The 16,154-nt window shown below is 42.1% G+C and overlaps 1 protein-coding gene across 2 annotated transcripts in view; it reads left to right on the top strand.

Moving 5' to 3' along the window:
- The first annotated feature begins 4,153 nt into the window (after nt 1-4,153).
- The window catches only part of RNF217 (ring finger protein 217), a 129,454-nt gene continuing 117,453 nt past the window's right edge, over nt 4,154-16,154 (top strand). For both annotated transcript variants that reach the window (XM_081250572.1, XM_081250573.1), the window contains exon 1: nt 4,154-5,130. In XM_081250572.1, the coding sequence (XP_081106698.1) occupies nt 4,255-5,130 (876 nt within the window). In that variant the 5' untranslated portion in view covers nt 4,154-4,254. The remainder of the gene's footprint in view (nt 5,131-16,154) is intronic.

Genomic DNA, 16,154 nt, shown 5'->3' on the forward strand with positions numbered 1-16,154 from the left:
TTAATTTAAAAGTAACTTGTTATGTACAGCATTTCTAATTTTTAAAAATCTCCTTAGAAGGATTAGGGATGTCTCTCATACCCTCACTGTTAATGGGGTTATAAATTGGTGCTAAGTTTCTCTGATATGTGTGCCAAAACCTCAAAATTACATCTACTCTTTTGAGCAGCTATTTAATTTTTAGGACTTTATGCTATGGTATATTAGGAATGTACACAAAGGTTATAATACATATTCATATATATTAAATGTTATATTGTATGTTTTCTTAAAATCATAAGTAATCTACTTTTTAAAAATAAAATGGAATTAGTTAAATAAATTGTGATGCATCTATATAGTAAAGTTCTATATTGTCACAAATCATGATGATATACAGATGTCTTAATAGTGTGAAAAATGGTCAGGATATATTACTAATTTTAAAAATGTAGGAAAAGGAGTAAATATCATTTGATATTTTTTTATACACACAGATGTAAACACTAGAATGAAGTTTATCAATATGTTAAAGTAGTTTAAGTGGTTATTTTGGGTAGTGGATAATAAAGTTCTTCCCTTCCTTTCTTCCTTCCCTCCTTCCCTCTCTCCTTCTCTCCTTCCTTTTTTTCTTTCCCCTTCCTCCCTTCCATTTGTCTTCATTTTCCTTCCTCATCTTCCTTTTTATTCTTGGTTTCCTCTGTTTTCCAAGCATTTGGGCTTTAATTTTATAATTTGAAGGAATATACTGTTTCATTTTATTTTTAACTTTATCTCATTTAGATTTTCCTTAGGAAATTTGGGTGGAAAAATAAAGCGAAACAATTGTGTTGTACTAATGCCCCTTTTCCTTAATGATTCCGGGTTCTCTCCCTCCATGGGTGAAGAGGAGAGAAAATAGGAGAGTGAGGACCAACATTTCACTGTGTCTTTCAGAAGCAGACCTAGAAATTCACTCCACTGTTTTCATTCCTCTTCAGGAAATGAATTTAAAAAAAATACATATATATATACACACACACATATATATATTTGATAGTTGAAAATCAGGTATTTGCTGTATAATTATTTCATGGTATTTAAACATTATGTATTTTTTCTCCACAACAGTTATGAAGAAATCTGCTTTACCTTTAGTATGTAAAATTAAAATTATTCGCAGCTTTTCTGAGGTTTCATAACATTTTTTAATAAATTAATAAATCTAGGCTCTTTAATTATCAAATTAAAGTCTGAATAAAAATTTTCCAGGGAAGCAAAAACAAGTCATGCTTAAACGCCAGGATAAGAAAGTTGGTAATAGAAAAAATAACGTTCAGTAATGACCAAAAGTAATTGACTATGTCAATTCTCAAACTTGACATTGTCTCCCAGTATTCAAGTCTTGGTTTTAGGGAATGTGCACAGCCCATTGCAAATTACAAAACATTGAAAGTTGAAACTGGTAGTGACAGAATATTGGTGATAACATTTATACTGTACTAACAACTGTATACAGCCTGACATGGAGCAGATGGTCTGAGTTTTGAGAATGTTAAGCTTGTGTTAGATAAGTGAAATTTTTGCTACAGTAACTATATTTTCAACCAATTTTTAAAAATGAATCCTATCAGTACAACTATCATAGGTGCTTCATGTGTTTAATTTTAGGGGAAATTGATAGTAGGATCACCATATTAACTTTGCATTTTAATTCCATGTTACTGGTGTCCCATGGGTCCCAGATTGAACACCAGGAGTGCTGGGCCCAGGATTGAGGCAAGTCTGAGTCTGTCTGGAGGCTGGAGATATGGCATGCCATGGTTCTATTTTCACAAACACCAGACGAATCCCATGGGGAGGAAGTCATGGTAAGGAGAAGGGCTGCAGAGCTACAGGGCAGCCTTCAAAAATCCCACCAGTGACTTGATCCAGTGTCGAGGAAAGCCACTTTCAGTGAACCAAATCTGAGGGATAAGGAACAAAATGGTGGGCACTGCAAGAACAAGTTCTTGGAACACCTACGACAAATATGTGTGGAGGAGGGAGTCCCCAAGCTATGGGAAGACGTTGAGGGGTTTGATTCCTAGAGACACTGTGGAGATATACTTTTTTGTATCCATTATTGTTACTCTGGTCTTACTCTCACTGTTGTCACCCAGAAAACATGGATTACTTTTATATCCCTTTAGAAAGAATAGAAAAGTAGTTATCAGATGGCATACCAAAAAAGACACAGGGCTTCCCTGGTGGCGCAGTGGTTGAGAGTCTGCCTGCCGATGCAGGGCACACGGGTTCGTGCCGCGGTCCGGGAAGATCCCACATGCCGCACGCAGAGCGGCTGGGCCAGTGAGCCATGGCCGCTGGGCCTGCGCGTCCGGAGCCTGTGCTCCGCAACAGGAGAGGCCACAACAGTGAGAGGCCCACGTACCGCAAAAAAAAAAAAAAAAAAAAAAAAAAAAAAAAGACACAAACATGTAGGCTTCTTGTCCCTGCCTTTAAAACAATAAACACTAGGATCATTTGGAAAAAAAATAGCAGTTACTATGAAATCAATTAGCCAAATGAAAAAAAAAATCCCTAAATAGCATTTAATCTTCCAAATAAGAATTCTTCATTCTTGGGTCAGACTGATCAATGAGGTGGGCATTTAGGCTGATTGATTAGATTCATCCATTTGTGGTGCCGCTGAACATCAGACATACATCATGGACATGTTCTTTGGTGTTACCCTCCTTTCTTCGTACTGCATAGCTAGTCACCTTTCTAGCATTTGTTATCTGATTTGGAAAATATTTTAGAACAACCCAATATCAACTTCAAGATAAAAATTTCTACACACTTCACAGCTCCTTCCTATTACATGAATGTGTAAATTGAATTCCCTCTCAAGATGAAAAAAACAAAGGTTGGCTTCCCAAAAATGTTTTCATTGGCTTTAGGGAACTAACATGCACCAGTCTGGGTGACTAATACTTCCTGGAAAATAAAGATAGATCAACACATAATTAAGTTCTGGCTCAACTATAATTGTTGTCTTGGAAACGGTTTTGGGGATAAATATGGTTGTGCTAATGAAACTTTTCATGATTTCCACCAACGATCCGGTTTATTAATTAGGCCAGACCATCTTACTACCTTAATGCTACCCATTTTGGAATATTCAAAGGGTTAAAAAAAAAAAAGTTCCTAAGAGGACATTGAAAAGGAGGAAAGGGGGATAAATCTTAAATTCGTTATTTACCAGCTCTCATAAGGCTTCTAGTTAAAGGAGTAGGTTAAACGTGCTTTTTGGCACTTTTGTGGGTTTCAAACATCCTTCCTACCTCATTAAGCAGAGAGCAGAGAGTTGTATACACAGCATTTTGAACTAATAATGCCTAGCGTTAATTCTCTGAACTCCCTCTTTGGAGGATTTAAAATCGGACGAACGCAAGAGAAACAAGCGAAACCAAAATCCTAACAAGCCAGGGTTTTCTAGTTCTAGCTTTCCGTAAAGAGGAGTTTTGTAGGAAGTTCTGCTCAAAGCATAGCCCGAAGGGCAGCCTGCCGGCTCTGGAGGGTTTAGTGGAGGCCGAGCGTGAACCCTGGGGGCGAGAGCGCATCCTGGTCTGAGATCACACCCACTCGGGGTGTGCGTGAGTGAGTGCGCGGTGCCCGCGCGCGTGTGTACGTGTGGGGAGGTGTGTGCCAAAGGGGTGGGGTGAGGGGCCGTGAGGAGGGCGCTAGGTGAAGCGCGAGGAGCGGGAGCGGGAGGTCGCGCGCTCCGGCCTCTCCCCCAGGGGCCGCGGCGGCTGGCTCGCGCTCCGGCTGCCCCTCCTGGTGCGCGCCGCGGCGGCGCCACAGGCCCCTCGACCCTTTGACCACCGCCCTCCGGCCGCCCGGCCCCCAGCGGGGACCGGCGATGGCGCGGGACTGACGGCCTCCTCCCTCCGGACGCTTCTGTCCCTCCAGGGGCTCCCGGGGGCCGCGGCGCCGCCCCGACCTGCATGTGGGGCGGGCGCGCCGGCGGCCCGAGCGAGCGGCCCTCGGCGCCCCCGAGGCGGTGCCCGGCCGCGCGGGAGGATCAGGAGGAGGAGGAGGAGGAGCAGCGGGCCGGGCCGGGCTCCCCGCGCGCCGCCGCCCGGGAGCACGGGCTCCCCTGAGGGAGCTCGGGGCGTCCCAGCCCCGGAGGAGGGACCCGGAAGCAGAAGCGGAGCCGCGAGTGGAGCCGAGCCGCTGCCCCCGCTGCCCGCCGGCGCCGGGTGGGGGTCCCGGCGGCTGGATGGGCGGCGGCGGCTTCGGCCGCGGGCGGCGATGGGCGAGGAGCAGAGCACGGTGAGCGGCAGCGGCGGGCCCCTGGAGGCGCGGACCCCCCCTGGTGGCGCCACGGGCCACCCCGAGCCCCCGAGGCCGCCGAGGGACAGCACCGGGGCGCCCGGGCCGCGCGCCTCCTCCGCCGAGCCGAGCGGCGACAGCTGCGGAAGCGACTGGGGCTGCGCGGACACGAGCGTCCCGGAGCCCGCGAGGAGCCGGGGGGCCCCGAGCTGGAAGAAGAACCAGGCACCGGCGCAGCCCGCAGGACTGGCCTACACCGGGCCCCTCAACCCCCAGGCTTTGCAACAGCAGCTGGCAAAGGAGGAGCAGGAAGCGGGGGACCGAAACGAGAGAGGGGATGAACAGCAGGAGGCGCCGCCCGGCGAGCTGCCGGAGCCCCGGACCCGCGTCGGGGCCCCAGACGGACTGGTCCTGGACGTGCTGGGCCAGCGGCGCCCGCCCCCCGCCAAGAGACAAGTCTTCTGCTCCGTGTTCTGCGTGGAGAACGACCTGCCCGAGGTCCCCTCTGCGGAGCGGCTCTCGCTGCCCGCGTCGCCACCCCGGGCTCCGCCGGTGACCAACCCTCCCAGCACCCCCTCCTCCTTCCCCAGCCCCCGGCTGTCGCTCCCAGCGGACCCCCTGTCCCCCGACGGCGGCAGCATCGAGCTGGAGTTCTACCTGGCGCCCGAGCCGTTCTCCGTGCCCAGCCTGCTGGGAGCTCCACCCTACTCTGGCCTGGGTGGGGTCGGGGATCCCTATGCGCCCCTCATGGTGCTGATGTGCCGGGTGTGCCTGGAAGACAAGCCCATCAAGCCCTTGCCCTGCTGCAAGAAGGCCGTGTGTGAGGAGTGCCTCAAAGTCTACCTGAGCTCCCAGGTAACCTCAGCCCCTCTGTCCCTCCCCTGACCCCCATTCAGCATTCCAAATCACTGGCCAGGAAGTCCAGCTCGCCAGCTCCCTGCTCACAGGAAGAGGTGATGAACACCCTTATGGAGGACCTCTGTCAGTTTCTTACATCTCCATTGTTGGTTTAAGTGTGTTTGTCTTTGCTGGTTAACTTGACTGGAATTTAACTCTGCTTGAGCTTCCAGCTTTGATTGGCAACCATAGAAGGAACAGGGTACAAGTGAATTGCCTTCTGCTATTTCTTTTATTAGATTGCAAGCAAGGAGCTTGCTCAGAGAGGAGGGCAATGAGAGTGCCTCAGAGGCCTGGTATCCCAGAAACTAACAAATAGTAGGCATAAAATAAATAGGTATTGAGTTGGTGGAGAGAACAGTTGCAATGAATGATACCGAATTTGAAATTTTGCTCCATTTAGATAATCCAGAAAAAGTGTTACTAATTTATTTATTCCTTGGCCCTGGTCCGCTTTTCAGTTTCTTTTTCCTCAGTTAAGTTGAAGTACTGTTTCTCACTGAAGTTTTATGCCAGCAGAGTGCTTTATTTCTCTGAGAGGGAACAAAACAGAAAGAGCAAAACAAAGCAAAGCAAGGCTAAGAGGCTTAACAAAACAAGTGCTGGTGAAACTTTCCTCCTCAGCTCCTTATTTGAAAACTTGTTTTTTTTCTTGGAAAGTTTAAGAGTGCAGTAGACCGGCTTTCCTTCCCTGGTGGTGAATGCGTCCTTCCAGCAGTTTTCAGTCTGTTATGTTTCTGCCAGTGTTTTGCACAATCCGGAATGCCCTTTGATCCCATGTCTGATTGTCCTACGCCTATTCATCTTTCACAACTCTGGCTGTTCAGGTGCCAACTTTTCCGTGAAGCCTTACCTCACCCTCCAGGCCACTGCTTGTATACTTTCAAAATACTTCTGCATGTCTTGCATGCACTGAAGTTGTTCCATATGTGTCTGTTTGTCTGACTGGACTGTATGGACAGTGTTTTACAGCCACTGTGTCTGGTAGTTTCATGTTGGTATCCTTTCCCATAATAGTGTTTAATAACATTGGCTGAAGCGAACTGAAGAGGATTTCACACGGTGCCGTTCCTCTGTGTATTGTGGCTAATCCATGCTTGTGTCTAGACTGAAAGTGTGTAACGTGCCCAACGGCAAACGCAAAGGGGAATTTAGACGGAATGGAATGTTACACAAACAGTGACTTGGCCAAGATGGCTGAGATTATCCGAACGCCTGTGAGAGACTATGATGTCTCTTTCATGCTTTATCGGCAGACAGATGCTTGAAAAAGGAGGAAAGCCTGCTGCCCATTGTGTCAGTTTCTATGACATCACTGTCAAACAGCCCAACAGATATCGGTGCCATCCATGTGCAAAGCCCTGTGGTGGGATTCAGACATTCCCAAGGTATGGACCCTGCTCCAAGGAAGTCCCCTTGTGTGTATACAAGATGTGTACACAAGAACAATACAAGGTAGCATATAATAAGATGTAAACGGAGTAACAATATCATGTAGCACTTACTCTTAAGGGCTGGATACAGATGCAGTGCGTTTACAAGTTCAAGGGAGGTGGTCGTTATAGGTTGGGGTACTCTGCAGTTTGATTCCTTTAAGGTGGGCCCTTTCCCCACAGCAAAATTTTTTTGGCCACCATAAGTTAGTTTTAGGAAGTCAGTGTTTTGATCTCCATTGGAGAAAGAGAAGGAATGGGGGTGGGGAGTGGGAGGGTGGCAAGGTGAGTGAGGAATCATTGACATGCACAACTGGGAAAAACTCCTCTGAGGTAACATAGTATCTGAAGGTTGTGGGCAGTATTTAGGATCGTATGTATGTTTCTGACCTTCTTCTGAAGTATTTGACAGAACTTTCAATAAAGAAAAAATACACTTTATTTGAAATAAGAAACAACAACAAAAAGATGAATCATGCAGGCCAGGCATGCTTCCACTTCAGGGCTTTGTGTGTGTTGTCCTTGTGCCTGGACTATCCCCCTGGAGTCCCCCCCACCCCCCATTCCCTTGCTTACTCCTTCCCCTTCTCCCTTTCAGGTCTGTATGCAGATGTCACCTGTGTGACCTTCACTGACCACCTTTTTGGTGGTCAACCAAAGTTGAGCCTCACCCCACACTCTAGATCTCCTTTCCAGCTATTTATTTTCTCCATAGTGATAAAAATACTCTGTCTTGTACTTATGCAGTTGATTTCCATGAAGACAGGAGTTTTCACATGATTTGTTCCCTACTGTGGCTTTAGCACCTAGAATGTTGTCTGACACATAACAGATGCTCAACTAATTAGTTATTGAGTTTATGAAGAGCTGAGCGACAAAGAGATGATGAAACTGCCCCCAGAAACCACGGCTAGAAGGAGGTGATCTGCCTGAGCACTGAATTCTACTCTGAGATTCTTGATGTTTAAGACAAAAGACAAAGACTTAAAGTAGACAAAAATAATAGGTTTGCTAAGTTTGTTATTAAACTTAGAATTGAAGAGTTTTTAAACAAACTTTTAGCTTATACAAAAATGGCATTTCTTTCACTTGGATAAAACTAGGCCTGTGGTTATAATTCTGATCTGTGTTAATGATAAGGTCCCTTCTACTTAAAGAGTCTGTGTTTCCATATCACTTAACCTCTCTGTGTCTTAATTTCCACATCAATGAAATGGGATTGCAGACCATGATCTGTAATGACACACCAATTCTAAAGCAAAACAAAATCAAACTGCAGATTTGTTTTGTTGCATTACTGAACCAGGTCAAAGGGCATGGAGAGTGCCCTCTTTCTCATTTTATAAGGCTTTTTGGTTTTGACAGAAGTACATCTGTCAAGCTTGAACGTGCAAGACTCTTTTAAGACATTTTAAAGTAAAATGATAGATTTGAAATAAAAAGTTATTAGTGACTTTTTTCATCATCTTTTGGATCTGTGCCAAATAGTGTATTATTTAACATCATTTAAGAAAACAAAGCAGAGTCCCTATTAAGCATTTTATGCAAACATTAAAAATGCATACTAAATGTGAGTTGGAATATTGCCTGGTTAAATTAATATTCTTCTAAAAGGAGATGCTGAGTTCTTTCAAAGAAGGTACAAAGTTGGAAGACAGGAATGCAGGTTTTTAGATCATAAATCTTATTTCCATTAGTGCCATGGACTGAATATGTGGCAAAGGCTGATAGATAGGTGTCTTCATTATTTCAGTGCAGGCATAGTAGGGTGGTGACTTAAATACCTCCATACTGTGTTTTAAAAATAATAGTTTTAGTTTTTCAAAACATAATTCTTCTTCAGTTATCACTGTGACTGGGGCTGTTGGAGAATCCTTCTTAGTGGAATGACTTTACTGGCCGATAGGTACCATCCAGTTTCCAGTTGCCATGGTGAAGGATCAAACTGACACATTATAATCTTTGGCACTTACATAGGGGAGTTACTTAAAGGCTCTAGAGTCCCATGACGGAGATAGTGGGAGTTTAACTGGTTTGTGTTCCCTGGGTACATAAATCTTTGGTACATAAATTTTAGAAGTATGTTTCCTAGTAAGCTATGTGTGCATGTATGACCATGGCTTAGAGTGCACAGTCCCAGGGATGTCTGCAGTCTCCTGCAGGTCGCAGGGCCATTCTGACCTCAGCTGGTTTGGCCTTTACCACGTTTTCTAGGAGGAAAGATTGTTGTTTTCCTTGTTTCATAGGATGATATTGTGCTCATTTCAAAAAATCCTCCACAGGTATCTTTCTTTTATGATTTTGGTTTGAGACAGTAAAATCTGTTATGATGTGAAATATTAGTATTTAGTACTTTACATAAAGAAAGAAGAGAATTGGGCATGCTAAGGGCTTTCTAAAGGTAACAGCTGTTGTAGCTTTCATCACTCTGCTTCACAGTGCTCGCAGATGCATGTGACTTGGAATGTATACACCTGTCAAATGAGTATTAATAGAGACAAGCAACACATTTCTTCTACAGTTTGTGAACAAAACAGCTGCTAGGTGGTAATGTCCTAGAATGACTGTCTACCATAGTCACCCTCAAATCAGTGACCTAGGGATGAAAGCTTCTGTATCCTATTATTAAACTCTGAGTCATCCAGACTTTTATGGGTAAAAGTGTAACCTACTTTTTCCCTTTAAACCTTAAAACAACCTGAGTATTTTTAGAATCTGTCCTGTTCAATATGGAGTTTGCATGCAGTCGTCTTCACACAGGTGATTTACAGATCCTATCATGCCAGGTGTGATTTTGGTAGTCTTAAAAATGTGAAGAATAAAAGAGACTGAACTCTGTTAAATCACTCTGAGAATTTGAAAAGTGAGAATCCAGGCATATGTAAGCTTATTTTTTTGTGTACAGAATGAGTGTGTGTGTGTGTGTGTGTGTGTGTGTGTATTGGGGGGCTGTGATAACGTTTGCTTTTATACCTTCCTGACTCATGCACTTACTTATTTTCCCCTTCTGACTCTTTAATGGTATCTCTTTTAATAATTTCTTCATTTCTCTTTAATAATTTATTTTTTCTCTTACTTTTCAAAATTCGATTTTAAGTAGCACTTGATTTCTGCAGAGGAATCAATCCCCTATCAAGGGCTCATCTCTGGGCCAGCAGGACCTGGTCCAGGCACTGCCTGGGTGTCTTCCTTCCCGTCGCTTCCAGCATCTGGAGATGGCGACGCCACATGGAGAAACCCTGCATTGTGCTCCATTGCCTACAAGATCTCAAATAACATGACTAGTACTACTTACCTCAGGCGTCAACTGAAACCTTTACAGTGGTGATTTTTTCTTTTTTCTCCTAGAGTAGATAGAGCTCAGCGTTTACACTTGAAGGCTCTTCCTTACTCCTCATATGAGAGACGGCAAAAGGAGAACGTTAGGACTTGAGCTCCCAGCTTTTTATTAAGAGTTTGTGATGGGGATGTAGACAGATACTTGAGTCATAATTTTTTATAATTAACTTTTTCATTTGTTAATGTACCATTTACGCATTTAACAAACATTTATTGAGTACTTGTGTGGTAAGGGCCATGAGATAATCTATAAATGTATTAAATGCCCCCAAGGAGCCATCTTTGAGACTAGTTGGCAGTGTTTCTTCCAAGCTTTGTCTTCCAAGCATAAATAAGCTTTCCTTTAAGTTCTCAGACAGCTGTGGGTCTCCCCTCTTCTGCTTCCTTTCTGGGAGGATTTTCTTAAGCCGATTCTGAAATACCAGTTAACCTTTTAGTAAGCATATTACTATTCCTCCTATTATGTTTATTTCAAAGTAATAAATCCACTCATTACTTTTTTCTTAATAAACATATTTCTCAGAGTTCTTTGTAATTGTGATAAATAGAATATTAGTTAATACTTTGCTTCTTTCAAAATCTTTATTACCTTTGCTTAAAAGAAAACATAATTTTGCTAAGTTTGTTTTGGATCATTCATGACAATGTGACAAATCTTTAAAGTTATGATACTTTCAAAGAATTGGGTTTTTTTTTTGTTTAAATTCACTGTGTCAGAAGGGTTTTATGTGATAAGCGAAATGAACCTTCCCAAATCAAGTTCTGTCTTAAAACAAAAATTCAGTGTCTGCAGGACAATTAATTCCTAGAATAATATTCTCTTTCAATGTTATCAGTACTATTTGCCCTATCAATTTTGGGTAGTTACACTTGAGTTTCCACAAATAATAACAACCAGTAATGGAACATCTATATTCCAAGCATTTTTACACATTTTATTATTTAATTTTAATTCCCTTACATGTTAAATACTTATTACCTATGAGACACTGTTGGAGGTGTTGGGGATACAGAGAACAGTAACAGATAAAGCCCCTTACTTCATGGAGTTTATATACCAGGCTGGGGAGAGGTTGATAATAAAATAAGTAAATTATTTAGTATATTAGGAGATAATAAGGGCTATAGAGAAAGAAAAACAAGGGACGGGTGATAAGAAATATTGGGGAGGAGGTTTTTCTTTATACATTTATAGTGTTTTTAGGAGTTGTCAGGGAGGGTTTATTTTACAAGGTGACTTTTGAGCAGAGATCTTTCTGACGGCCGTGAGAGAGCAAACCATGAGGATATCTAAGGGAACAGCAAGTATAAAGTTCCAGAGACAGGAGCATACTTGGGGGGGTTCCAGGAGTGGCAAAAAGATCCATGCCGCTGAAGCATAGGGAATGAGGTGGTGAGCGATAAGAAGAAGCCAGCAGGAAGAGTGGGAAAAGCTGATCGGAAAGGGCTTTAAGGCCATGGAGAATTTGTGTTTCCTCTGAATGAGATCGGAAGCTGTAAGATGGTTTTGAGCTAATCAGATATGACTTTACCTTTATGAGAAAGTACTGGCTGAAAGTACTTTATGAGAAAGTACCTCTGGCTCTCTGTGGAGAATATACTATGGGAATCAAGAATGGAAGTAAAAAGACCAGTTAGAAGACTGTGGCAGTAAACCAGAGGGGAGGTGTGACAGTTCAGACTAGGGTGATAGAGGTGAATATGGTTCGCACTGGCGGAATTTTGAATATATTGTGACAATAGAGCTGACAGAATGTGCTGATGATTGGGTGTGGGATGAGAGAAAAAAAGAGTCCAGGATGACTCAGGTTTTCAGCCCAAGCAATTAGAAGAATGGGTTTGTCATTTAATAAGGTGAGGAATACTGTAGGAGGACTAGTTTTAAGGAGAATCAGGAGTTCATGCTAAGTTTAAAAAGGTATTTAGACATTCATAAAAGGATGTTGAATAGGCAGTTGGTGTGTGGCATTCAGCAGAGCGATCTTAACAGAAGATGTAAATTTGAACATTTTTGACATATAGTTGATATGTAAAGCCATGAGACCAGATGAGGTCACCTGGGGCATGATAGTTGATAGGGAAGGATTGAGGACTGAGTCTGGGCATACCAGTGTTTGCAGACAAAGAGTCTGGGACGTATGAAAGAACCAGCAAAAAGTCTGAAAGGGAGAGGGCCAGATAAGCAAGAAGAAAACCAAGGCAGAGTGGTTACCCAAAGGCCAAACAAAGGTGATGTTTTAAGAAGGAAAGAGTAATCATTTTTGTCTAATGCTTCCGATAGTTTCAGCAGGATAAAGATTAAAATTGACCATTGGATTTCCCAACAAGGAGATTATTTGTAAGTGTGAACAGTGCTGTTTTCATTGGCACTGGTGGGGTTGGCTTTCTGATTAGAATGGGTTCAAGAAAACAGGAATAGCTCAATTTCTGTACTGTAGGTAGCAGAATGTTATGTGAGGAAACTCAAGGTTAGAGAGATTAAATAACTCGCCCTAAATCACACAGCTAGGAAATGGCAAAGGTGGGATTTCAATTCAGGTCCATTTGGCTCTAAAACCCAAGGTCTTTTTACGGTCTTTGCATTTATTATCTTATTTATAGGTTAAATATATATTTATTTCATTTTTCTTTTAAGTTTATATCGATATTGTACAGAATCACAAGTCTTCCAGTCCAAGAAGAAACTTAATTACATGTTTTGAGGAAGTGGAAGTCTCTTGCCCAAATTTAGATCCAGAGGAAGATTTCTACCAAAGTCAGCCTCATCGTCATGTACGAAAATCAAGAGGAGTTTACTTTAGAGGAGCTATGATTTGACTTACTATTAAGTTTTAATGGCAGCACACTCTCCCTTTTTCTTCCTAATTCTCTTGGCCATTCCTTTTGTTTCCGTTTGAGCTTTTTCTTATGTTACCATCTCTTAATGTTGGTGTCTACGTGGTCCTATATTAAACCCTCTCTCTCCTCTCCTCACACTGTGTACTAGTAGTGGGGCCATGTCGTCCACTTCCATGGTTTTAGGTAACACCTATATGCTCTTGACTTCCAGATCTTTGTCTCTAGCCCGGATGACTCTTCTCACCTGCAGTACCAGGTAGCTGTTTGTCTCCTCCTGTTTGCCCTTCCTTTGGGCTTCTGTGTTTCCATCAGTTATACCCAGGCCAGAAACTTGGGTATCGTCCCTGAATTCTTCCTCTCCCTCACCCCCCAGATCTAATTAATCACCAAGTTCTTTCAGTTCTACCTCCTGAAATTATTTTTATATTTTCTCTACTCTACTTTTCTTCATTTCTACTGGCATTTACTGAGGTCTCCACTATTTCTCTCCTGGATTCCAACCACAGCTTCCTGCTTGGTCCTAGTGCTCCAATCTTGACCATTTCCAATCTGTCCTTCATACTACAGTCAGCATTGTCTTAGAAAAGGCACGACTGGTCTTAGCATTCCCTTTCTTTGCCTTTCAGTCTGCCCGTTGCTTGTAGAATAGAATCTAAACATGATTTACATGTGCCTGAGTGATCTAACTCCTATTTACCACTCTTAACTTTGTTTCTCATCAAGTGCCCCCCTAAGCCTTTGGCCATATTAAACTTCTTTTTGTTCCTTGAGCACTCTGTGACTCTCTTAATTATGATCCTTTAGTTTAGTAACATTAGGTTCTGTCTTGGGGGGGGGGTCTACTTTATTTCCCACACTCCCCCAACTCTGTTTGCCTCTTTCACACTGATTCATTCTTCTAGTCTTAGCTCAGACATTTCTTCCTTTGAGAATTCTTCTTGACCCCCTATATCTGGATTAAGCATCCTTTCTATAGTCTGTGACAACGCTTTGACTCACTATAAGATTTTTCTCATTTCACTGTATTTAAATCACCTGTTTCCTGCTCTGTGCTCCCATTAGACTGTAACGCTTGATGCATGCAGAAACCTTATTCATTTTTTTTGATTGATGTCTTAGCTCTTGGCATATTGTACACATGAAAGGAGTATTTGTATAGTGGACTTATGTAGTTAGTCTATAAATAATTAATAAATGAGGTGCTAGTTGTCAATATACAGAGTGTGAGAATAGATAGCCAAGATGGTATTTAAAATGAAAATCTCAACATTTCATTATCTTGCTTAAACACCTACAAGGCCTTCCCATTGCTGTACAAAAAGATTCCAGTTCATAACACTGATGATTAGGTTTGGCCTCTGCTCTCTTCAGTCTCTTCTCTGTCCCTCCAGCTCTATGTCAGACGTGTATCAGGTGTGTAGCCTTCCCTCTGTTAATTTTTCTCTTCTTTCAGATGTCAGCCATCCTTGGGTCTCCAGACTGAATCAGCCCTGCCGTTTATGCTTTTAGAGTCCTTTTTACTCCGCAGCCATTGTATCTTTATCTCCTTCTGTAATTATATGTTTGTGTGATTATTTGATGTTTGATTAATTATCTCCCCTTCCCCACTATTATTTGAGCTGCTTTTATAACTAGCATTTAGCATGAAGCCCAGAATGGAATAGGTGCTCAATAAGTATGTGTTTAAAGACTGAGTGAATGATTGATAGTAAATTATAGTAAGTTTAGCTTGGTAGGAAAAATAAGGTAGGATTTTGAACCTGAATTTTTGATATCTTATTTCACAATAGATTTAAAATTTTAATGCAACAGAATGCTATGTCCTGATTCTTTATCCTAGCATCCCACCTATCACTGAAATGCTTCTTTAATTATAAAACCTATTCTGGTTACTATGTCTTCTGCTTAACAAATTCCTCCGGAACCTGGGAACTTAAGACAACCTCTTTTTTTTTTTTTTTTTTTTTTTGATCATGGCATGTGGGTCAGGAATTTGGGAAGTGCTCAGCTGGTCAGTTCACACTTGGGGTTTCTCATGCAGTTGTAGTCAGATGTCAGCTTGCTCACTTGGCTGTCAGCTGATGCTGGCTGGCCTTTGTCAGGATGCTCAGCTGCGGCTGTGTACAGAAGTGCCTACATGTGGCCTTGACAGCAAGATAGTCTCAGGGAAGTGGCTTCTTACATGGAGGCTGGCTTCCTCTGGGGCAAGAGTCTCAAGTAAGCCGGGTGGAAGCTGCATGATCTTTTCTGTCTTAACTTTGGAAGTCATCAGCATCACCTGGGCAAAGCTGCCTAGATTCAAGGGGAAGAGACTTAGACCTCACCTTTTTTTGTGAACATGTAAAAGAATTTGGGGCCATATTTTTAATCCACCACACTACTTCAGACAAAAATCAGGAATGTTGTGAATTTAGGTAGTAAAGGTTTTGAGCCTGAATTTTAATTTGTTATTTTAAAAAAATTTCATGTCTTTTCAATCATTTAATTATATATTTCCTATTCATATCATTATATTGATTTTATACTTTGGTGTTGTGGGGTTTTTTTTGTGCTTTATCCTTGAATAATTTAACAATAAAGCTTCATTTAGTTTTAAGTAAATCTTACATAAAAGTTGTTCCCTTTTAAAATTAAATATTTTAGATAATTCCATTGTAACTGAAATATCTTGAGATCAGGGTCAGCTTCTAATTATTAACACCACTTAAAATTATTCTACATAATGTAATTTCCACTTTAGCTTCATTAGAGGTTAAAATATTATTTGAAAAGATTGAATACCTTGCTGAATAAAGAGAGTTGATGTAACAGATAGTTTTTGTAGTCCAGGGATATTCTATACAGAAATTATATTATATTTAATGATACCTAAGAATTAACCACCCTAGTTAACCTTTGTTAAATTGACCCACTGTTGGTTTTTTATTGTTTATGATATTCCAATTTGGCTGATTTTATCATGTGATCAGCGTTCTCTCAAATAGGTAAACCTTACGTTTCCAGAACCAAACATGTTGTGCTCAGAAATCTCTTCCTGGTTGAGGATATGTGCACCCTGAAACAAAGGAGGTGTATTGCTTTTATGATGGGCGTTTTTCTTTTCCCCCAGCTGAGGTAACTACATTCTGTGCTTATGCATTCATGTGAATGACCGATCCCTTTTTAAATCTTCCTAAGCTGTTTGCCTCAATGATATTCTCTACTGTAAGATTCAGAGGCTAATTATAGGCTACCTAGCAAATGACTTCCCTTTTTGTGGTGTTGATCCTTGCCTTATTTCCTCACGTGATTATTGGACATATTCAGTGTTCCTGAATCTCCGAGATGTAAGAGGCAAGTTAAATCACCGCAGCTTTTTCCTCTGGTTGCTTA

Source organism: Mesoplodon bidens (genome assembly GCF_964165515.1).
Source record: "Mesoplodon bidens genome assembly, chromosome: 12".
NCBI classification, from domain to species: Eukaryota; Metazoa; Chordata; class Mammalia; order Artiodactyla; family Ziphiidae; genus Mesoplodon; species Mesoplodon bidens.